The sequence below is a fragment of the Podarcis bocagei genome, assembly GCF_964188305.1.
Source record: "Podarcis bocagei genome assembly, chromosome: 17".
Taxonomy (NCBI): domain Eukaryota; kingdom Metazoa; phylum Chordata; class Lepidosauria; order Squamata; family Lacertidae; genus Podarcis; species Podarcis bocagei.
This window is the reverse complement of record NC_138143.1, coordinates 20,670,123-20,694,142: the sequence shown is the minus strand read 5'-3', so window position 1 is coordinate 20,694,142 and position 24,020 is coordinate 20,670,123. Positions and strand designations below refer to the sequence as shown.

The 24,020-nt window shown below is 44.9% G+C and overlaps 1 protein-coding gene across 1 annotated transcript; it reads right to left on the bottom strand.

Annotated features, from left to right (window-relative positions):
- Positions 1–748: 748 nt before the first annotated feature.
- LOC308576776 (SUN domain-containing protein 3-like) lies at positions 749–22,809 on the bottom strand. The gene is made up of 13 exons (XM_081176695.1): positions 22,490–22,809; positions 19,290–19,387; positions 16,571–16,684; positions 15,409–15,493; positions 13,615–13,685; positions 13,336–13,391; positions 12,591–12,631; positions 10,248–10,407; positions 8,866–8,950; positions 7,463–7,578; positions 5,593–5,760; positions 3,881–3,970; positions 749–1,291 (listed from the first exon to the last, which is right to left on the bottom strand). The coding sequence occupies exons 1-13, from the start codon at positions 22,600–22,602 to the stop codon at positions 1,163–1,165; spliced, it is 1,326 nt and encodes a 441-aa protein (XP_081032821.1). The 5' UTR covers positions 22,603–22,809; the 3' UTR covers positions 749–1,162.
- Between the last annotated feature and the right edge of the window lie 1,211 nt (positions 22,810–24,020).

The window sequence follows — 24,020 nt, the reverse complement described above, 5'->3', positions numbered from 1 at the left end:
AAAAACTTTCTGTGGACAAACGCCGGCTCCCTCGGCCAATAAAGTGAGATGAGCGCCGCAACCCCAGAGTCGTCCGCGACTGGACCTAACAGTCAGGGGTCCCTTTACCTTCTCGGTAGTGGCGCCTTCCCTGTGGAACACCCTCCCACCAGATGTCAAAGAGAACAACAACTACCAGGCTTTTAGAAGACATCTGAAGGCAGCCCTGTTTCGGGAAGCTTTTAATGTTTGATGTATTATAGTATTTTAATATTCTTTTGGAAGCCGCCCAGAGTGGCTGGAGAAGCCCAGCCAGATGGGCGGGGTATAAATAATAATATATTATTATTATTATTATTATTATTATTATTATTATTATTATTATTTCCCTTTATCGTATCTCCTCTCCTCCTATCCATGCTAAACATACCCAGCTACCTTATAAGGCTTGGTTTCCAAATCTTTTAGAATCTTGCTCACCCTTCTCTGCACATGCAGTAAGTCCACTTGGGGACTTACTACTACTGAGTAGACATGCATAGGATTGCACGGTAAGTGACGTGCATTTTGCAGATCAGACTCCGGATGTATTTGACATGAAGCAAATTCCCTAGTCTCTAGAAAGCCACCTAAAAGAAGGAGGAACATTCTAGAACACAGCCACAGCACAGTCCATGGAAGACAGCACTTAGAACAGCTTAACTCAAAGCAATATATCGCATAAATCAGAGGCACCCTTTCCACGAACAGCTCACTGGCCTCTACACACTTCAGTCTAGACAGAAATCTTTATTGGGACATTGCCTACTTTCGTAACTATTCCCCTCCCCCCTTTCCACAGAAAGCTGGACAGGATCAAAAATATTCACGTGACTTAAGATCAATTTGCCAGTGCCACGACTTTGCATCGATCATCTGAAATTTCCCCTGTCATTCTTGTCTTGGTTTCTTGGGCAGACCACAGATTGGGTCTTTCCGTCATGAACACCTGTCAGACTTTAAATATCTTGGCATAATTAGGATTCTTCCCTTCCTCCCCCTCCAAACTTCCCTCTCCACCCTCCCCTAGGAAAAAGTCAGAGTGAGCTGCGAGTGCTCTTTACAGTTTGCTCAGTACGATGGGCGTTGATACTCCTGTTTTCTTTCCTTTTATTCATCTTGCAAGATTTTTCACCCCCTGCCTTCATCCGACGGGCGAGGAACGGACCATCTTCCCATGCACCCGGAGTCGATAAATACAGGTGAACTCTGAGTTGCCCCAGTTGCTCAGCACCTTGAATTTTATATGCAGAAACTGTTTTAAATGCTCGTTCTGAAATGCAGAGGATGAGAAGAGAAAGAACAAACGGAATCAAATGTGTAAAACTTTGCTGTGCTTCACCAGTACTTTTGTCATCATCTCAAATTGTTCTAGCAGATTTATTTATTTTTTTAATCTCCCAAGGAGAGCCCAACTTCACAGGGGGAGAGTTCAGGGCACACACGCCATTCACCGTCATCATCACCAACTTTGTTGCACTAGCCAAAGGCCATGGCATCATTCACAAAGGAAACAAAAAGAGAATAACAGGGGGTTCTCAGATAGAATGTGACAGCTTAAATGTCCAAATCACCTAGATGAAGATGATGGACTTTTCGGAGCTAGCCGACCTGACTGGAAGAGTCCGTGACCAGAAGGAGGAGGAGTACCAGCAGGAATGGAAGAAATTTAAATACTATTTAGTCCAATATGTTAAGATAACTTAATTGGAAAAACTTGCAAATATCAGATAGGATTTAAATATGTAATGTTAGAGAATAATATGTTTAAAGTTAAAATGGAAAGATGTTAAGTGAATAAGTTAATTTTATGAGAAAATAGGTTTTGGAAAACTGTTACAATGATATACACTGAAACTCAGCCAGGGGGATTTGAGGAAGTCACTTAACAATGTTACTGAGATTGGATTAAGTATAGTTAAGATATATGTTTGTTTGTTTGTCTAAAATTTTTTGCAAAATCAATAAAAAAAATTGGAAAAAAGTTGAGATTTGCAGATCCCTTATTGGATATGCACACAATGAGCAGCAGAACAAAAAATAAATAAATGTCCAAATCACTTTTGCAATTGACCACTATTTTATCTAGTTCTTTTCTCCTGATCTTCTTAGCTGCCAATGCATATAGTGCTACTTTATAAGTTATGAAGTCATCGGTATCACTCAGCAGCCATTTCACTCTTTCTGCCCTGTTCGAGTGTGATCCATTCATAAGCAGGGGTTTTATAAATCGGTCTCTGGGTTCTATATATAGTGGGCATTGCAATAAATAGTGGTACAAGTCCTCTATGCAAGGTTGCCCACACAGACAAAGTCTCTCCTTCTACTGTATTTTGCCGTACCGGCCATCCACACACCCCATTTATGTAAGATGACTGGGAGGCAAAGGCTTGTCCATATCTGAGCATTATTTAGCTGCTAATCCACTTCCCCCTCCATTCAAATTAGACTGGAGTAATGCACCCACACATATTTTAATCTGTATATGAAAAGCAACTCCGGTCTTCCCATTGATGCTAACAGGAGTTGCCTTTTGTTTTGGTCCCTGCCGTCTAATTTGTCGGTTCTTTCATGCTGATGAAGTACCAACAGGGCATTCAGGAAGAGAGCTGTGAAGATCAGACGCAGAGACCCAATCCCTAGAAGAAGGCAGTTGAAATATACTTGGAGTCGAGAGTGGATTTCATGCTCTTTATTCAGCTCATAGTGGTGAGGAGGAATGGAAGTTTCCCCAGAATGTCTGCTTCATATTCATTATTTACACAATGGGCCCCACGTGATTGGCTAATTCCAGGATTCTCCTGTAGGCCAATCAGCTTGTGGATTCACTTCCACCTGGAGATGGATTGGGTGGCTCCTGTGGACCAATCAGACTGCTGCATTCTGGATCCTATTGTTCTAGGACCAATCAGACTGCTGCATTCTGAATCCTATTGCTCTAGGACCAATCAGACTGCTGCATTTTGGATCCTATTCAACTCAGTACATAACAGCAGTGGAGCAACTGTCCTGTACACAAGGAGTTGTCTCGTAACACTGCTTTTGGGGCAGCCCATTGCAAGTGGGCTTCTTCCATTTGGATACCCCATTGCTCTCATGCTTAGTCCTGAAAGATCTATATTGGCTCCCTGTATGTTTCCAAGTATAATTCAAGGTGTTGGTGCTCACCTTTAAAGCCCTAAATGGCCTCAGCTCACTATACCTGAAGGAGCGTCTCCACCCCCATCGCTTAGCCCGGACACAGAGGTCCAGCTCTGAGGGTCTTCTGGCGGTTCCCTCACTGTGAGAAGCGAGGTTACAGGGAACCAGGCAGAGGGCCTTCTCGGTAGTGGCACCCGCCCTGTGGAACACCCTCCCCTCAAATATTAAGGAGATGAGTAATTATATAACTTTTAGGAAACATCTGAAGGCAGCCCTGTACAGTCGTACCTTGGTTTTCAAACAGCTTAGTTCTCGAACGTTTTGGCTCCCGAACGCCGCAAACCCAGAAGTGACTGTATCAGTTTGCAAACTATTTTTGGAAGCCGAACATCCGACAGGGCTTCCGCGGCTTCCGATTGGCTGCAGGAACTTCCTGCAGCCAATCAGAAGTTGTGCTTTGGTTTCCAAATGTTTTGGAAGTTGAACAAACTTCCAGAATGGATTCCGTTTGACTTCCAAGGTACGACTGTATTGGGAAGCTTTTTAAGGTTTAATGTTTTGCTATGTTTTTATATATGCTGGAAGCCACCTAGAGTGGCTGGGGCAATCCAGTCAGATGGGCAGGGTACAAATATATTATTATTATTATTATTATTATTATTATTATTATTATTATTATTATTATTATTATTATTATTATTATTATTATTATTTAGGGTACCTTCAGTTGGAATGTCTGAATGGCTTCTTTCTCAATATCATACATGAATTTCCCCAGTAGAGTTTCTTCTCGTGTTTCATCCTCTAGCCCCTAAAATGGAAAGCCAGAAGTAGCGGGGAGCTGAAATTAGTGGCAGAAAGGGCGGTCTGGAAAACAATTCTTTATTAAGGTGGCACCCTGGGAGGCTGCTGCAGAGGCAGAGTTAATTACGTCCATGGGTCAAGCCAAGGGATGATGGTTACATGTGTCTCTCTAGCTTTCTTTGTCTGGTGCCCGGGATTTTTCCCAGGTCCCACTCACTATCCCCAGGCCCCACCCCTCAATGTCCCCACACTGCAGCCTCCTCGGGTGCTTTTGCCTGGATGACTTGTGTCATTGAACTGTGACAGTGCCTCTCCCATGTCTGGATGGGAGGATGGGAAGATGGAACACGTGGCACATAAACCACTTAGAGATGTCTGTTGAAATATGAAGTGGTATATCAAAGAAGAATATGAATATGTAGAAACATCCAACTTTTACTGGACAAAGCTTAAGAGTCACACCTGCTTCTCTGCCTACTTTTGCTCTGGCATGTGGCCCTTGGGTGGCCTGTGACAGAATGTGGCGCTTGCTCTACACAAATCCCCACACCTGATCTAGCTGAAGGCGCCCTATCAAAAAGGAGCTGGAGGAAGGATTCAGGCAAACTGGAGGGCAAGACGATAAAGAGGCCAGTAACCTGGCAGGCTAAGAGGACAGACATGCAAAAACACATGGACAGAACGTAGGCAACCATACAGAAAAGACCAGAGTCTGGCTCTTGCCTCAAGTGGACATAGCGTGGGTTGCTGCTGTCCGGGGCAGGGCAAGTGTTATACCCTGTGGTGGACTGGACAGTAGTCAGCCCCTACGATGCTGGCCAGCATTTAATCAAGGGAGTCTCTCCTTGCCAACTAGCCCCAACCTGGGAGCAGAGATAAGGCAGAGAAACGCAAAGCCAGGAGCGCTGCTGTATCATCTCGCCCTCCTGTCCTTGCAGTGAGCCTTGCCTGGGTGCAGCTTGCCTCCCAGTGGCTCAGGCCTCAGTGAGGGAACCTGTTGTGGGGGTGCCTGGTTGTGCCTTGTCAGAAATTTGCACCCAGGACCATGGCCCCCTGGCCTCCTCACTCTACACCAACTGGCCTTCCAACACAGGAGAGCTGCCACCACTGGTGTGTAGACATTACTGGAGTGTGTAGACATTACTGAGCTACGTGGACTGGTGATCTCACTCAATATGAGGCAGCCTCCTAGGGTGCTCCCCAGTCCTGGTTGAGCTTGACATGGTTGTTATGTACTGAAGTTCTCACCCTGGGCCAGCAGGGGGATACTGTAGATAGTTATGCAAATGAAGGATCGAAAGTGACGTTCAGTGATTGGATAGTTTTAGAAAGTTGCTACAGTAACGTTGTACTGGAGCTCTATATAAGCAGGCTGACTGAGCCCTTCAGTTCAGTTCTGTTCTGGCCTCTGAATAAACAAGAGCTGTTTGAAGAATCGCTGTGTCGCCTGATATGTTCACCCACAACTTAACAATGGTGATGTGTGTTAGTCTTCTTTAACCCATGCCCTGTTCGTGAGAAGCAGCCCACGCATCTGGGCTTGCTGAGTAGCCCTCCCAGTGCCCGAAATTACAGCTCTGCAGCTTTATCTGAGAGGAGCGCAATGTCGAGTTGAACATTAATACTCACAAAAACCCAGAAGTCCTTCAAGGCACTGTTGACTCCTCCGGAGGGAGAGATAGCTTTAGAGATGTGCTGAACCGTAACGGCCGTTGGTTGGATTTTCTCCGGCAGTTTAATTACTACTTGGCCCTCAGAACCCCGGAAAGCCCAGCAGTTTCCAGGATAAACATCTGGCTAGAGACAGGAAGCAACCCAAGTGACTAAAACATGATACTCCCACCATCCCAGGCATACAGTGGTGCCCCGCAAGACGAAATTAATTCGTTCCGCAAGTTTTGTCGTCTAGCGAATTTTTCGTCTTGCGAATCACGAAATCCCATAGGAATGCATTGAAAATCAATTAATGCGTTCCTATGGTCAAAAAAAGTCCAAACAAAGCCAAATTTGGTACAACAACAGTTTATTAACTGCTCTTTAAAGTCACACATACTGTAAAGAGCAGTTCAAAAATTGAAGGGAAAATAAATTAACTTTATAAACAAAACATGTCTTTGTTTTTAGACAAAGGAAACAAAGTCACGAGACGTTTTCGTCTTGCGAAGCAAGCCCATAGGGAAATTCGTCTTGCGAGGCAAATCGAAAACGGAAAAACCTTTCGTCTAGCGAGTTTTTTGTCTTGCGAGGCATTCGTCTTGCGAGGTACCACTGTAGTTGCAGTTTGGGTCCAATATATATATAAACTGACTTCTGCGGCCGAGTACAGATGATCATTGGTGACTGACCTACCACAATTTCTGTTCGGGCCTGCTATGCAAGTGAGGCAGATATTATAACAACGGCAACAATTTTATTATTTATACCCCAGGCCACTCTGGGTGATTATCAACACCTATAAAAACATAATGTCAAATATTAAAAACTTCCTGATACAGGGAAGTTTTGGCACGGAGGTGAACGATGACGACTTGATAAACAGTTGTCTGTATTAGAGTCTTGATAGCACAAGGATGGAAGAAGAGAGTTTTGGATTTGATATCCCGCTTTATCACTACCCGAAGGAGTCTCAAAGCGGCTAACATTCTCCTTTCACTTCCTCCCCCACAATAAACACTCTGTTTGGTGAGTGGGGCTGAGAGACTTCAAAGAAGTGTGACTAGCCCAAGGTCACCCAGCAGCTGCATGTGGAGGAGCGGGAAAGCGAACCCGGTTCACCAGATTAGGAGTCCCCCGCTCTTAACCACTACACCACACTGGCTCTGGATGGAAGAATGAGAAAACCCCGACAAAAGAACAGTGGCAAGAGAAATTGATGAACTATGCAGAACTGGCTAAACTGACAAACTGCGAGATAAGGACTACTGTGACTTCAAAGAAGAATGGGAACTTTTAACAAATTATCTAAACAGACAACAAAATGAACTGGACTCCTTGGCAAGTTTTGCATAAACATACACAAATCTATTGATGGTTAATATAGTAGATAGATAATATAAGGATTTATACAATTTTACAGTATGCAGAGAACAATATGTGTTGAGAAATCAGAGAGAGGAGCTGAGGGAAGTATTTGGGGGGGAGGGTTTGCTGGGGAGGTGGGGGGGAAAGGGGGGAAATGATGACGATGATATGTTCTGATATTTTGTTATGTTGAAATTGTTAATAAAACAAACAAACAAACAAAACAGTCGTCTGTATTTATCGGGGATTAGTTTCAAATAAGTCTCCGAGACTTGGAGTAGAGGAAAAAGGAAAACTGGGACATGCCAGGATCAAATCAGAAACCCAGACGGCTTCTCTAATTCCAGGACTGTCCCTGGAAAATGGACACTTGGAGGATAGGCAGGAAGATGAAAGTTTGGAGAATGGATGACTGAAGAATCCTAATACTGCGCCAAACCTGTACTACCAGTGATAGAATACAGGCAGTCTACCATACCTGCAGAACAGTATCAGGAGGATTTGTTGAAGACACAAAAAGCCATTGAAACCAGCAGTTCTGCATACTCTCAGGTACATAACTCTTAGATGTCCTGTCTTTATCAATTGTGGCTCCTATAGAGATAAAAAAAGAAGATTAGAATTGAGAGAGAGCAAGCTCTACTGACCAACAAGACCTAAATTTCCATCCGATTTGTGTTTCACTGACCATAGCACAGTTTCTCATTGCCACATAAGGAAAGTCTGGGTGGATCAAAATGTAAAATTCCTGACACCTGCAAACCCAATTTGTTGAGCTTTTTGGGGAAACTCCCCCCCCCCGAATAGTACAGTGGTACCTCTGGATGCGAATGGGATCCGTTCCGGAGCCCCGTTTGCATCCTGAAGTGAACGCAACCCGCACCTGTACTTCTGCGGGTGCGCGGGTCGCGATTCACCACTTCTGCGCATGCGTCATTTAGAGCATCTGCGCATACGCGAGTGGCGAAACCTGGTTACTTCCGGGTCGCTGCAGAGCGCAACCCGAAAATATTCATCCCAAAGCATATTTAACCCAAGGTATGACTGTTTAGCAGCTCCATCAGGTACGCAGGATGAGACCCTACCTGCCTGCGCACTGTCTCGCCAGAGTGGTGCATGCTCTAGTTATCTCCTGCTTGGACTACTGCAATGCGCTCTATGTGGGGCTACCTTTGAAGGTGACCCGAAAACCACAACTAATCCAGAATGTGGCAGCTAGACTGGTGACTGGGAGCGGCCGCCGAGACCACATAACACTGGTCTTGAAAGACCTACATTGGCTCCCAGTACGTTTCCGAGCACAATTCAAAGTGTTGGTGCTGACCTTGAAAGCCCTAAACGGCCTCAGTCCAGTATATCTGAAGGAGCGTCTCCACCCCCATCATTCTGCCCGGACACTGAGGTCCAGCTCTGAGGGCCTTCTGGCGGTTCCCTCACTGCGAGAAGCCAAGTTACAGGGAACCAGGCAGAGGGCCTTCTCGGTGGTGGCGCCCTCCCACCTGATGTCAAAGAGAAAAACAACTACAGTGGTACCTCGGGTTACATACACTTCAGGTTACATACGCTTCAGGTTACAGACTCCGCTAACCCAGAAATAGTGCTTCAGGTTAAGAACTTTGCTTCAGGATGAGAACAGAAATCGTGCAGCGGCGGCGTGGCAGCAGCAGGAGGCCCCATTAGCTAAAGTGGTGCTTCAGGTTAAGAACAGTTTCAGGTTAAGAACGGACCTCCGGAACGAATTAAGTACTTAACCCGAGGTACCACTGTACCTAAGTACTTCGGACAACAGTCTTAATGGGTTTCATTTGCTCAGCCCTAAAAGGCAGTGGGAAGTAGCTTCGTTTATTCAGGTAATAAGAAAAGAGCATAGTCTATTGTTACCTATGGTTTTCTGAGCCCAATCAGCCATTTGCACATGGTCTTCATAAATCTTCTTAAAAGCCAAGTTGATCGTTGTGAGCACTTGCTGTGAAAGAGAGAAAGACCCGATCAGGGAGACCTCAGGGCAGAGTCACTGCAGATATCAAAGGCATGCATTGCAACACATGAATTATCCAAGGAGTTTGAACAATGCAGCTTAAGGCTCTACGTGCAGCAGTTGCATGAATATGGACAAATGCGCACCATGCGCTTATATGGCAAAGCAAGATGTGATAGGGTTGCCATATTTCAAAAAGTGAAAATCCAGACCCAAAAGTTCTTTAGCTTTGTTTTGGGCAAACTTGCCAGGATTTTCCTGGACATTTAAGAAATTTTTGCCCAGACACTGCTTCCGACTGCAGTATTCTGGCTATGTCCGGATGTATGGCAATCCTAAAATATTATCTCAGCAAGCACATGGCCCTAACTCCAAAGTTAAGATTTGCTGGAATGGCAGGGAATGTGAGCATAGGGATGATGCTGGCAGGTGAGAATTGGCAGGAGGGGGCATGCGTTTTAACTGGCTGGGGTGGGCAGGGGTGGTTAAGAATCTCTCATACCTTAAGACCTTGAAGGCAAAATCCAGACATCTTCCAGTATTTCTTAATCCGTTAACAAATTAACTTTCATATAAACAGTGACAATGTATACATAGCCAAGCACCGCAGTATGTGTGTGAAAGCGACCGTATTTTTTGCTCTATAAGACGCACCAGACCATAAGACGCACCTAGTTTTTGGAGGAGGAAAACAATAAAAAAATATTCTGAATCTCTGAAGCCAGAACAACAAGAGGGATCGCTATGCAGCGAAAGCAGTGATCCCTCTTGCTGTTCTGGCTTCTGGGATAGCTACGTAGCCTGCATTTGCTCCATAAGACGCACACATATTTCTCCTTACTTTTTAGGAGGGAAAAGGTGAGTCTTATAGAGGAAAAAATACGGTATATCTCCAGTGTTGCGCTTTCTTTTAAAAGCAGTAAAAGAGTAATTACCATGCAACCCTCCCACTGTTCTGGGGCGCAGTTTGCATGGAATGACAGTGATGCCCAACAGGCTGACCTGTGTGAAATTAGCGTCAACCCTTGAACACGTCCCAGAATCCTCTGCAGCAGACAGGGATTCCTCTGAACTTAGCAGGTATGGAAACCATTGCCCTTACAGGAGACTGTGTTTATAAGTGGGCTTGCTTTTTTATATATATACTTTTGATAGGGAACAAGGCTAACTCTTCCTCTTTGTTTGTTTCTAAAGCTGCCAGGTTATGACAACAGCAAGACGAGCCTGTAATGAGGGGATGAAGTGCAAAGCAGGAAGCAGAGAGCTGCCTTTTCCAGCATCTTACATCTTTATTCTCTCCTGGGATATCGCTCTCCTCCAGGATTTCCTTCACAGATTTCAGGATGCCTTCATTGATGCTGTTGATCTCGGCACGCAGGCGATCTGTCTCCTTTTTAAGGCCCTGGATTTCATGGATTTGTTCCTCGAGCAAATTCTGGGACTTCCTTGAGATGAAAAATAGGAACAATGTAAACATCAGGAATCATTTGCTTGTCCAGCAGGAGGAACCCGGTTCTCCAACCGGCTGCAATGCGATAGTATGCCCCACGGAGAGCCTCTCCCGGTATGCCCCACGGAGAGCCTCAGGGTCCATAAATAGCAACACCCTAGTGGCCCCAGGCCCTAAGGAAGTTAGATTGGCTTCAACCAGAGCCAGGGCCTTTTCAACACTGGCTCCGGCCTGGTGGAACGCTCTGCCTCATGAGACTAGGGCCCTACAGGATCTGATTTCTTTCCGCAGGGCCTGTAAGACAGAGTTGTTCCGCCTGGCCTTTAGCTTGGAGCCAATTTGATTCCCTCCCTCTCTTTCTTTTTTCCTTTCCTTCTCCTCCTGTGAGGAGGCTACATTTTAATATTTTAATGTTTAAATATTTTAATGTTGTGTTTTAATGTTGTTTTTAAGTTGTAATCATTCAAGGGCGGGCTATAAATAAAAATTATTATTATTATTATTATTATTATTAATAGTAATTGAAACCATCAACAGGTACCTGCAGATTAGGGCTTCTGGATGATTGGTCAAAGGCTAATTTCAAATAACGGGTAAGTCAGGTGGTGCCAAGTTTCCTGCTAAGCGCGTCTTGCAACGCAATTCCCTCCCCTCCAACATTTCTCAGGTTCAGATTGGGACATCCTATTCCAACCCCTCCAAATTTCTCCGATGAAAATAGGACACCAGGAAGCTTCTCTTGTGTTTGATCTCCTGCACAGATGTACGCCATATACACATTGACATTGGTCGCTGTCAGGGAACTGCCATCAGTGCCGGAGGGAGAGAGCAAAATCCAGAGGGATTCCAGAGAGCGTCCCGGGAGTGGGAGAGGCAGCCCATCTTCTGGGGAAGCGAATCAGCGTAGCACCAGTGGAGAAGGGGGGCAGATGGGGGAATCAGAGAGGCGGTCACATGACTCCTTGCCGGGGCCCAGCGGGGAGAGTAGAGGTCCTCCACTGCCTATGCCCTCCTTGCGCAGAAGGCTTTCGCGCAGAGAGAGTAGGAGGAGACTGGGCGTCAAATAGCTTCTTTGCTGGAAGAAGTTTAAGAAACGCCCACTGACGGATTCTGCCAGCGATTGAGACAGCCACGAGAGAGTGGCTGTCCGGACAGAAAAGGTTCACTCAGGCAACCCAGCCAGGTGTTTGCACCGGCTTACGCACGAGCAACCCCTAGAACCATTACAGTCGCCTTGAGCCAATGCAACCTCTCCGCCTCACCTACATTGCAGGGTTGTCGTAAAGGAAAAAAAAAGTTTGAGGGGAGGGATCGTGAGCAACACCTTCAACAGATAAAGGGAATGAAATAAATTTTTAGTGGTAAGCTGCCTTGAGTCCCTGTAAGTGAAAAAGGTGGGGAATAATAATAATAATAATAATAATAATAATAATAATAATAATAATAATAATAGTAGTAGTAGTAGTAGTAGTAGTAGTAGTAGTAGAATAAACTGTGAACATGATCAGGAACTTGCCAGAGAGTAAATCCTATTGAACTCAGTAGGAATTAGTTCTGCGTAAAAACGCTTTGGATTTCAGCGTAAGGCTGCCCAGTCCTGACACAGTTACCTGAGTGTAAGCTCCAGGGAATACAGTGGGAATTTCTTCTGAGTAGACAAGTGTCAGGCTCCATTTAAAGGAGTCAACACTCCCCACATTTCCTAAGACAGGCACAGGCAAACTCAGCCCTCCAGATGTTTTGGGACTACAACTCCCATCACCCCTAGCTAACAGGACCAGTGGCCAGGGATGATGGGAGCTGTAGTCCCAAAACATCTGGAGGGCCGAGTTTGCCTATGCCTGTCCTAAGAAGTGGCTGGGTGCTGAAGCATTGCAGTGAAAGAATTTGAAACGGATTGACTGTTTCCTTCATTGGGTGCAGGGGTAATTCCGGACCCTGGAAAATCGGGGCACTTGGAGGGTATGCAATCCTCTTTATGGCTGCTCTGAAGTTAAGCCCACCAAGGTGCACCTGGGTATAGAACTTCAACCATTTTTGTTTTTAATCAGAGAGAATTTTATCCTGTGTTCTCTCTGAGCAGCCTAGATATTCACCCACAAGGCTCCAACAAGGAGTAACGACCAACCTAGCGACATGTGCATTTAAGCAGGATTCTTATCTGAAAAGCCCTCTTACCACAAAGATTTCAGCTCAGTTTCATACAGTTGTGTAAGCTCCTATAAAAAGAAGGGGGGAAAACAAACAGATATACCTCAGCGTTAATAATATATTTGAGCCTTTGTAGGGTTGCCATGTGGCCTCTTTTCCCAGGACACGTCCTCTTTTTCAGAGTTAAAACTTCTGTCTAGGTGGATTTTTTAAAAAAAATTGCCACAATGTCCCTGGCTATACTTTCTGAATGAGACATAGACATAACTGGTGGTTGAAGAATGGCTTTCCTCTTCTCCTGCCCACCTCAGAAATATATCAGAGCTTCTATAGGCTACATACAGTAGGAGTATTTAAAATGAGAGTTGTCATAGCGTTCTCTTTTTTGCTGTTCAAAATATGGCAACCCTGCTTTCAGGGCAAACTATTCTTATTATTTCATGGGATGAGTGCCACCTACCTAAATCCTCCCCTTTATGGGGGGCGGGGAGAAGAAACTCTGCACATTCTCAGAGGTGTTCCATCCTAGATGTCAAAAATGTTATGAACCCGGAGTCATAACATTCCACCTTAAGGCATGCCGATAGTTTAAACAAAAGCTTGTTTAGGCCTCCTACCCACTCAACATGCTTTTCCTTGTGCCAATTGCTAGATACTAGAAGCTGCCTGTCTCAATCCTATGCTTTACACCTTTGCCCAGGAAAGCACCTACAGTAGCTGCTTCTCGCTTTGACTGACTTCAGTTTACGTTCCCGTCCAGAAAGGTGCTCACCTTTGATGACAGGCCGTCTGAAAGCCTCATGCAGAGACACGAGCAGTAAATGGCGGCTAGAGAAATAAGCAGGAAACACTTATTGATAATAATAATAAAACACACACCACGATTCGTGATTTATCGCCAGGTCAAAAACTTTGAAACCAATATCACGATACGGACTTCCAACCACTTTTGGATGAGATAGATTTGATATATTGCCCAGCCCTAATAACAGGTGAGTGAAACTTGGTTTGTCTCACCTAAAATTAAGAATGGAACCCTACAAATACTCACCACAAATGGTTGGGACTGTTATAGACAAGAACTTCAGAGACTTCGCAAAGTTCGCCATAGTGCATTGGTTTCTGGAGAGGAAATAAGGCTGTGTTGTCAAAAGGCTGATAGTCATGATGACACAACTCTTGAGATCCAGCAAAGTCTACAGAAATGGAATGGGGATCCTGTGACACTGCTGGCTCCCCTCTTTAAAGGAATGGCTGCTGGACTCACCAGGGAGAATTCACCTCTGATCATTTGATAGGCATTGCAGGAGTTGCTGCTACTTCATGTTTCTCTTCCTAATAATGTCTAGTATAAGACAATGCTTGATGTGACATCACCACACCTTGTGTCCCACCCCCCACTGCCAGGTAGGCAAGATGAAGGAAGTGCACAGTGCAATGATGTCACATCCTGTTGTGTTATGTACAACAAGATCTTCCACAGAAGGAGGAACAAAGAGACTCTGGCTTGTATCCGACTTAGTTTTTAGATGAGACCTATTGAAAGAATGGGACAAGGGTGGCGCTGTGGGTTAAACCACAGAGCCTAGGACTTGCCGATCAGAAGGTCGGCAGTTCAAATCCCCGCAATGGGGTGAGCTCCCGTTGCTCGGTCCCAGCTCCTGCCAACCTAGCAGTTCGAAAGCATGTCAAAGTGCAAGTAGATAAATAGGTACCGCTCTGGCGGGAAGGTAAACGGCGTTTCCGTGCGCTGCTCTGGTTCGCCAGAAGTGGCTTAGTCATGCTGGCCACATGACCTGGAAGCTGTATGCCGGCTCCCTCGGCCAATAAAGCAAGATGAGTGCTGCAACCCCAGAGTCGGCCACGACTGGACCTAATGGTCAGGGGTCCCTTTACCTTTATTGAAAGAATGGACCTTAGTTAGTTATGACCATTCATTTCAAGTCTCCTCTGAGCAGGGTTAGCATTGGATACAACCTTTAGATAGGATTGCTGGAAGTAAAATTTGGGAGAGAAAAGTTGTTGAGCTTTCTTTAGGCAATCAACCTCAAAATCCTGGACATTTTGCCAATTTTCCAAAACTCCCCCTGGACTCTTATTTTCAACAGTTAAATTCTGGACAGGTCCAGGAAATTCCAGATTTATGGCAACCTTTCTTTAGAGCATGGGTAGGCAAACTAAGGCCAGGGGGCCGGATCCGGCCCAATCACCTTCTCAATCCGGCCCGTGGACGGTCTGGGAATCAGCGTGTTTTTACATGAGTAGAATGTGTGCTTTTATTTAAAATGCATCTCTGAGTTATTTGTGGGGCATAGGAATTCATTCATTACTATTTTTTCAAAATATAGTTCGGCTCCCCACAAGGTCTGAGGGACAGTGGACTGGCCCCCTGCTGAAAAAGTTTGCTGACCCCTGCTTTAGAGCTACAAAAATGAAGAATCTTGCTTGGTATTAGCAACAGGCAGCCGTTCTCTGCACTTCCTTGGGGAAAAGGAATCCCTTTGTTTTTGTTCTGTCCAGCTTTACCTGCTGTCTCTGCCATGGATGTCTACTTTATAATGTTTTAATATTTGGTTGCTGTTCCTTTCTGTGTTTTTGATTGCTTCTAAGCTGATTTTGTCTTGTCCACAACCTTGAGAATTGTGGAAGATTATGAAACAACAACAACATTGACTGAGTGAAGTTTGTAAGATTTACACCAGAACCATTTCTTGTTCCAGACCAGGCTTCCAAAATGCTCTTAAGCATGAATCAGGCCGCTGCATAACTTACTGTATTATGAAAAGGTTTTTAATAAAATCTTATTTTATAAAGGGGGAAAGAAAAGCAGCGCACTGGTGCTTACCTTAAACAGATACAGGCTTTACAAAGGAATTCTGGGAGGCAGATAACAGTAACTATTATGCTGCTGGGAATGGTACATATCGCTCCTGCAGGGTAGAGGGGAAAATCACAAAGCATTTAAGGAATTGCTTTTTCTTTGGCTATCTGATTACCTATGAACAGTGGGGAGAATATGGGCTCATTCTCCCATTTGAAAATGCAACTTTTGGCAAGTTTACAGTAACCATAATACAGTGGTACCTCAGGTTACATACGCTTCAGGTTACATACTCTGCTAACCCAGAAATATTACCTCGGGTTAAGTACTTTGCTCCGGCGGCGCGGCAGCAGCAGGAGGCCCCATTAGCTAAAGTGGTGCTTCAGGTTAAGAACAGTTTCAGGTTAAGTACGGACCTCCGGAACGAATTAAGTACTTAACCTGAGGTACCACTGTAATGCAGAGATTATTAAACATTGGTATAGTACTTTCTAGTATGCAAAGCTCTTCACATGCTGTCAGGGAACTGCCATCGGCTCAGGGGCAAGAGGGGAAAAGCCGGATGGATTACAGAGAGCCCCCAAAGATCGTAGGAAGCAGCACCTCGTCAGCGGAGGAGAGTAACCACGCCTCCAGTGGAGAGGAGCTGCAGGGCTTGGAGGAGGCGAGGCAGTGCCAGGACACCTTGCCTGAGCAAAGCAGGGAGGAGAGAGGTCCTCTGTTCCCCATGCCCTCCTTGCGCAGTAGGCTTCCGCGCAGAGAGGGGAAGCGCAGACTGGGTGTCAAGAAACTACTCTGCTGGGGAAGGTTTAAGGACCGCCCACTCTCAGATTCTGCCAGTGAATGAGCGAGCCACGGAATAGTGGTACTCTGCATGGTGAAGGGTTTTTTGGCACCAATAACAAGGCTTTACAGCCAACCAGGGAGGCATTTGCCTGATCGCTCTTGAGCAACCCCCTGATACCCTTACACATGCATTCATCCCAGCTGTAAGTCTTACAATAACCTGTAAAGGAAGTTAACATTATTTCCGAATATTTCATTGCCATTTTCGACACAAGTAACAAATAGCGTACAACAAAAACATCTCTCTTGACAGTACAGAAGCAAAAGTCTGGAAGAGATTTGTTACGCAAGTATGGGAAGTCCCACATTTAGTGTCAAGCAAATGCAACTGGATACATACTTAGCAGACTCTTCTGAGATACGCAAGACGAGTCAGATGATAAGGTGCCACAGCTATTTTCTCTCCCAATAACTTCTCTGGTGAACCTCATCTGTCCTCTGTTGGATGACTCTCCTGCCAAAAGAACACCATCTCATTAGCCAGACATCAGTGACACCTAGGATTCAGTGTTCCCATCTAAAATTGAAACGTGCATCATCTGGAAAATGGACCCGTTGCTTCTTCTGCTCCCATTGGTTTCTTGGAAGCTTAGAATCATAGAATTGTAGAGTTGGAAGGGACCTCAAGGGTGTAGGAATCTCAGCTAAAGCATCCATGACAGATGACCATCCAACCTCTGCTTAAAAAGGACCTCCAAGGACCTCCCAAGGGAAACCATTCCACTGTCAAACAGCTCTTACTGTCAGATAGTTCTTCCTGATGTTTAGTGAGAATCTCCTTTCTGGTAACTTGAAGTTATTGCTTCTAGTCCTACCCTCCAGAGCAGGAAAAAACAAGCCTTTTCCCCTCTTCCATGTGACAGCCCTTGAGATATTTGAAGATGGCTGTCATATCTCCTCTCAGTCTCCTCTTTTCCAGACTGAACATTCTCAGCTCCTTCAACTGTTCATCATAGTGCTTGGTTTCAAGACCCTTGATCATCTTGGTTGCCCTCCTCTGCACACCTTCCAGCTTGTTAACCACCTCCTTAAATTGCAGTGCCCATAACTGGACACAGTATTCCAGGTGTGGTCTGACCAAGGTGTGGTCTGGACCAAGGTGTTGATGCAGCCTAGAATCTTGATGTTTGATTGTGCTCTTTTTGTGATTGCTTAAAACAACTGTTGTTGGGTAGGCAATATAACTCCGTGTCTAACCAACTGAGCGTGTAATGAAATTAACCAAAGTTAAGTCTTTCCGGAGATTTGCACATGTTGAGCTAGACTTGAGAATGGTTCGACGCACAAGCTCAGCTCAACATGTCCCATAAGTCTTTGAAGAGTGGATTTAATCAAGTTGCGTAGAGGGTCTCAGACAACATTTTATCTCCAGCCACCACTCACAACACAAGTGATTAACCTTACAGTGAAGACAGTACTGCCAATCTTAAAGAAGCTCTACCCGAAACCAGTGCTTTGTGATAGCTATGAACCAGTTGCAAATACCCTGGTTTTTTTTGGGTGGGGGGAGTGATGGAGACAGTGGCAGTGCAGTGCAGTGCAGACATTCCAGAAATATACTGATTATTCAGACCCATTCCAGTCTGGGTTCGGACCTGGTTTCAAGACTGAATGGCCTTGTTCACTCTGACAGATGATGGAAGAAGAAGACAAGTGAAATGGATCAAGATAGCTTAGCTATGGTAGTCCAGGGATTGGTGACCTTCCAATTGGTTTACTGCAATGCACTCTGGGTGGGGCTTCCCTGACAGTTGCTCCGGAAGCTGCAGCTTGAGCAGGAAGTGGCAAAAATGCTATTGAATGGAGTGGCCTATCAAAAGCCCATATTAACTGTACTGAAAGAGTTTAACTGCCTGCCCATATGCCAAGACCACATAACACTGGTCTTGAAAGACCTACATTGGCTCCCAGTACGTTTCCAAGCACGATTCAAAGTGTTGGTGTTGACCTTTAAAGCCCTAAATGGCCTTGGCCCAGTTTACCTGAAGGAGCATCTCCACCCCCATCATTCTACCCGGACACTGAGGTCCAGCACCGAGGGCCTTCTGGCAGTTCCCTCACTGCGAGAAGCAAAGCTACAGGGAACCAGGCAGAGGGCCTTCTCGGTAGTGGTGCCCGCCCTGTGGAATGCCCTCCCATCAGATGTCAAAGAGATAAACAACTAGATAGACATCTGAAGGCAGCCCATACCCAGGGAAGTTTTTAATGTGTGACATTTTAATGTATTTTTAATCTTTGTTGGAAGCTGCCCAGAGTGGCGGGGTATAAATAATAATAATAATAATAATAATATATTATTATTATTATTATTATTATTATTATTATTATTATTATTACCATGCCACACTGAAGGTATTGCAATAACGCTGCTGTTATATAAAGCCCCAAATCAGGCGAGGTTACCTCCAGGACCACATTATTTTGCATACTTCTGCCTGTGCACTTGGATCCTCAGGAATGACATTCTTAGCCATGCTGTAGACTCTTGAGGTTTGTCTTATGTCCACTAAGTCCAGGGCCTTTAGTGTGGTGGCACCTCCCCTTTGGGATGTTCCTCCTACGGACATCAGGCAGGCACCTACAGTACTGGCATTTAGGTACTTGCTTAAAACACCTCTGTTTACCTAGACTTTCCCGAAGGGGAGATCCAACTATGCTGATGTACTAATAAGATCTACAGTGGTACCTCAGGTTACATACGCTTCAGGTTACATACGCTTCAGGTTACACACTCTGCTAACCCAGAAATAGTGCATCATGTTAAGAACTTTGCTTCAGGATAAGAACAGAAATCAGACTCCGGTGGTGCGGCAGCAGCAGGAGTCCCCATTAGCTAAAGTGGTGCTTCAGGTTAAGAACAGTTTCAGGTTAAGAACGGACCTCCGGAACAAATTAAGTACTTAACCCGAGGTACCACTGTACTGATATGTTATACATTCGTCTTAGAAATGCAATTTTATTGTTGATTTTATGCTGCCTTGTGGTGTTATTTCTTAATGTTGACGGTATGAAATTCCCCCCAAATAAAAACATATAAATGCATGCCTTTTGGAACTTACCCCCCGTTTCTACTCCCTCATCGGCAGTTGAAGTTGTTTGACCACTTGAGGTAGTAGAGTTTCTGGGGCATTTCCCTGTGGAATTGCGCAAGTACCAGCTGAAAGAAGGAAATGCTGTAAATTATCTGAGCGTTCTTCAAAACGATTTGTGTTTAAGATTCCTTCATGGACATGTTTCTGTCAGAAAAAGAAAGAAAGATGTCCTACAAATTCTTTGGATGTTGTGCGGCACACTGTTTGTAGACACCAGGAATCTTGTGTGTGACCAGAGGAGAAATGAATGCTGGGAAGGAGTTCAGAGAGAAGAAAACCTGTTGTGCATCTGCAGCAGCACAACCGGACGCCTTCATCTGCTCCAGCTGCAACAAAACATGTCTCTCCAGTATTGGTTTCTACAACCACAGCAGCCACTGTAACCTTCCAGATGTTTGACTTCACCCCCAAAGGTGTCCTCCTCCATTGTCTCCCAAAACAGATGGATTTCATCCATACAGATAGCTGTTCATGCTGGTCCTAAAGGATCTACACTGGCTCCCGGTACATTTCCGAGCACCATTCAAAGTGTTGGTGCTGAGCTTCAAAGCCCTAAATGGCCTCGGCCCAGTATACCTGAAGGAGCATCTCCATCATTCAGCCCGGACTCTGAGGTCCAGCTCTAAAGACCTTCTGGGGGTTTCCTCATTGCGAGGTGAAGTTACAGGGAACCAGGCAGAGGGCCTTCTCAGCAGTGGTGCCCTCACATCAGATGTTAAACAGTTAAATAACTATACAACCTTTAGAAGACACCTGTACTGGGAGGTTTTTTAATGTTTGATGTTTGTTGATGTTTTTGTATGTGTTGGAAGTGGCCCATCGTGGCCGGGGAAACCCAGCCAGATGGGCGGGGTATAAATAATAAAGTTATGATGATGATTTAACTGTAGCCAGGAACAGGGCACATGAGAGTAAAAACAAATTGCATGGAAATTGACATTGCACATTGTGACAGAAGTGGTGTGGGGAAGGTTTGTCTTAAGAAGATTCTGCAAGATACAGAGAATGCCATGTGTATGTAACCCATGTTCTTATCCTAATTAATAGACTAGAAAAAACAAAAACAAAAACAAACAAAACAAAACAAAAGCCAGCCACTGAAAAGTTTGACAGATGCCATATTAGATAAACTCCCCAGATATGGATCTCGTCTTCTCTTTGCAGCAGTCAGTGCTGCATACCAGAAGTAGAATACAGCTGTTATGTACTGAGTTGTAATAGGATCCAAATTGCAGCAGTCTGATTGGTCCTAGAACAATAGGATTCAGAATGTAGCAGGCTGATTGGTCCTCAGGAGCCACCCAATCCAACTCCAGGTGGAAGTGAATCCACAACCTGATTGGCCTACAGGAGAACCCCGAAATTAGCCAATCACGTGGGGCCCATTGTGTAAAGAATGTACCGTATATAAAGCAGACATTTTGGGGGAACTTCCATTCCTCCTCACTACTATTAACTGAATAAGGAGCATGAAATCCACACTTGACTCTGAGTATATTTCAACAGCAAAGCACAAAGTGGGGAACAAGCTCCACTTGTGCAATAAAACTCTCCCCTTTGTGTGTCCCCTAAACCTGTTTGGAGGTTTCCTTCAATTATTATTATTTTATTATTTGTACCCCATCCATCTGACTGGGTTGCTGCAGTCAGAACACACTGAAGGGTTGCAGGGGCAAGTCCCATTGCGTGAATGGAGATCATAGCACACACACAACAACACAGTTGAATCCAGCCTGCAATGCCCATAGTGAATGTACAGTAAATAAAGGTATATTGGATGGGAAGGCCGCACCGGCATCCTTCGTAAAGGAATTTGCAATCTAGTTTGATATCTGTAATAACTTGCAAAACGTTAACTTCCCATTTGGGAGATGCTTTGTGGAGCTTCCCTTGTGGAAAAGGAAACATAATTTTAGTTCACAGGATTGTCGTGAGGAGAAAGCAGGCAAGAGAAACCACAGGGTGGGGGGAAAGGTGGGATAGAAATGTAATTCATTAATTAGTTCATTATAGGTGTAGGTGCTCCGTTTGCTTTTACATCCAGACACCCTAATTGGAGCCTTAGAGAAATCACTGTGACTCCAAACAAAAAAAAATTAATGCATATTAACGGCAGGAACATGAAATATCTCACATGAGCTCAAAGTGTTAAATATGTGACATGTCTCACACAAGGGAATTTGTTGAGGTACAGTAACAGAGCACTTTAATTTACTTGAATTGCACAAACCAAAATGCCATGGAATGCACTTGAACCTCACCTGCAAAATACTGACAGCCTGAGGTAAAAGGTAAAGGTAAATGAGGTAAAGAACCCCTGGACGGTTAAGTCCAGTCAAAGGTGACTATGGGGTTGTGGCGCTCGTCTCGCTTTCAGGCTGAGGGAACCAGTGTTTGTCCACAGACAGCTTTTCGACTCATGTGGCCAGCATGACTAAACTGCTTCTGGTGCAACGGGACACTGTGAAGGAAACCAGAATGCACGGAAATGCTGTTTACCTTCCCGACACAGTGGTACCTATTTATCTACTTGCACTGGTGTGCTTTTGAACTGCTAGGTTGGCAGGAGCTGGGACAGAGCAACGGGAGCTCACCCCATCATGGGGATTTGAACCGCCAACCTTCCGATCTGCAAGCCCAAGAGGCTCAGTGGTTTAGACAACAGCACCACCCGTGTCTGAAGGTACCCTCTGGCAATATTAAAGTTATAAACCTAAGCATTCTCTTATGTGTCCTTTTCCCCCATGTTTTTTATCCTGATGCTTTAAAGGTATAGGGACCCATGAACATTAGGTCCACTTGTGACCGACTCTGGGGTTGTGGCGCTCATCTCACTTTATTGGCTGAGGGAGCCGGCATACAGCTTCCGGGTCATGACTAAGCCGGCATGACTAAGCTGCTTCTGGCGAACCAGAACAGCGCATGGAAATGCCGTTTACCTTCCCGCCGGAGTGGTACCTATTTATCTACTTGCACTTTGACGTGCTTTTGACGTGCTAGGTTGGCAGGAGCTGGGACCGAGCAACGGGAGCTCACCCCGTCACGGGGATTCGAACTGCCAACCTTCTGATCAGCAAGTCCTAGGCTCTGTAGTTTAACCCACAGTGCCACCCGCGTCCCTATCCTGTTACTTTACCAGGATACAAATACACACAATATTGCTCTACCTGTTTGACTGCGTTCCACCGGATCCCGTTGGCCCACTGGAAATATTTGGGTTATCCTGAAAGCCTTGTGTTGGTTGCTCCAAACTTCTCCGCACAGACCGCTTCCCGTTCATTCTTGAGAAGGGGCGACTGGATGTATTCCGAGACAAATCTGTTGGATTCTTCCCACTGTATCATGGACACTGAAAACCGACACCCGCCAAAATTGCACACACGACCAAAGGGAGGACCTCTTTTAATAAGTCATCGTCAAAGTGGCACCCATTCTGTCTTTCCAATGCACTTCTGAAGTATGTGGAGATTATCTGCCAGGCGTCCAGTAGGTGATGTCATAATAGGAACTCTGCGGTGAGATGGCTTCGTGACATCATAATGGCGGACGAGTTAGGATTAGATTGACTGGGTGAGATCCATAAATAACGGCTCCTGGATCCCTTAGGGCTTGATAACCTGAGGTGTAGAACCTTTGTTAGAAGGAATCCGGGCAAAAGGCCTTCTTGGTACTGGCGCCCGCCCTGTGGAACGCCCCCCAACAGATGTCAAGGAGATAAACAACTACACAACTTTTAGAAGACATGTTTGAGGATTTATTGAGTTTTAATATGTGTTTGGAAGCTGCCCAGAGTGGCTTGGGTAACGCAGCTGGATAGGTGGGGTGTAAATAAATTGTTGTTGTTGTTGTTGTTGCTGCTGCTGCTGCTGTTTAGCTCTCTTAAAAGCATGGTTTCACATGAATCTCACTATGGGCTAATCCATCATACTCCTCTTGACAATTTAGATCCTAAGTTGGTTGTAAGCGGTAGTGCAGTCACCTTAAAAAATTGTTAATGCAAATATTCTCAAATGTATATTCCATTATAGGCAGTGCTTTTTTTCTTTAGAAAAATATGTTTAGGGGTACTCTCATTTTGACTCAAGGAAACCACCATTTTATAGTTCAAATCAGGGAAAATAAATACAGTAAATGGACAAACGTACAAAGATTCACAAAATGTTTAGGGGTATGCGTACCCCTGCGTACCCCCAGAAAAAAGCACTGGTTATAGGTGTCCCATAATACTCATTCCATACTTGTAAGAAATTGGGTTTTTATTGAGGCAGCACCTGCATTTTCAAGCTCCTTGCCTGCTGACATTAAGTAGGTGCCTTTGTTGTATTATTTTTGAAAATTTTTTTGTTTGTCCAAGCCTATCTAGACATGTAGAAGTTACATGTGTTTTCTCTCTTTTCAGCTACTGTTAATCCTCTTTGGAATGTTTTCTTAACTGTTTCCAATTGAGAAATTCAATGTTTCATTATATACATTTGTAAGCTACTTAGAGGTTTTCCTACAACCAAACAGTACAGTGGTACCTCAGGTTAAGAACTTAATTCGTTCTGGAGGTCTGTTCTTAACCTGAAACTGTTCTTAACCTGAAGCACCACTTTAGCTAATGGGGCCTCCTGCTGCTGCTGCGCCACTGCTGCGCAATTTCTGTTCTCATCCTGAAGCAAAGTTCTTAACCCGAGGTACTATTTCTGGGTTAGCGGA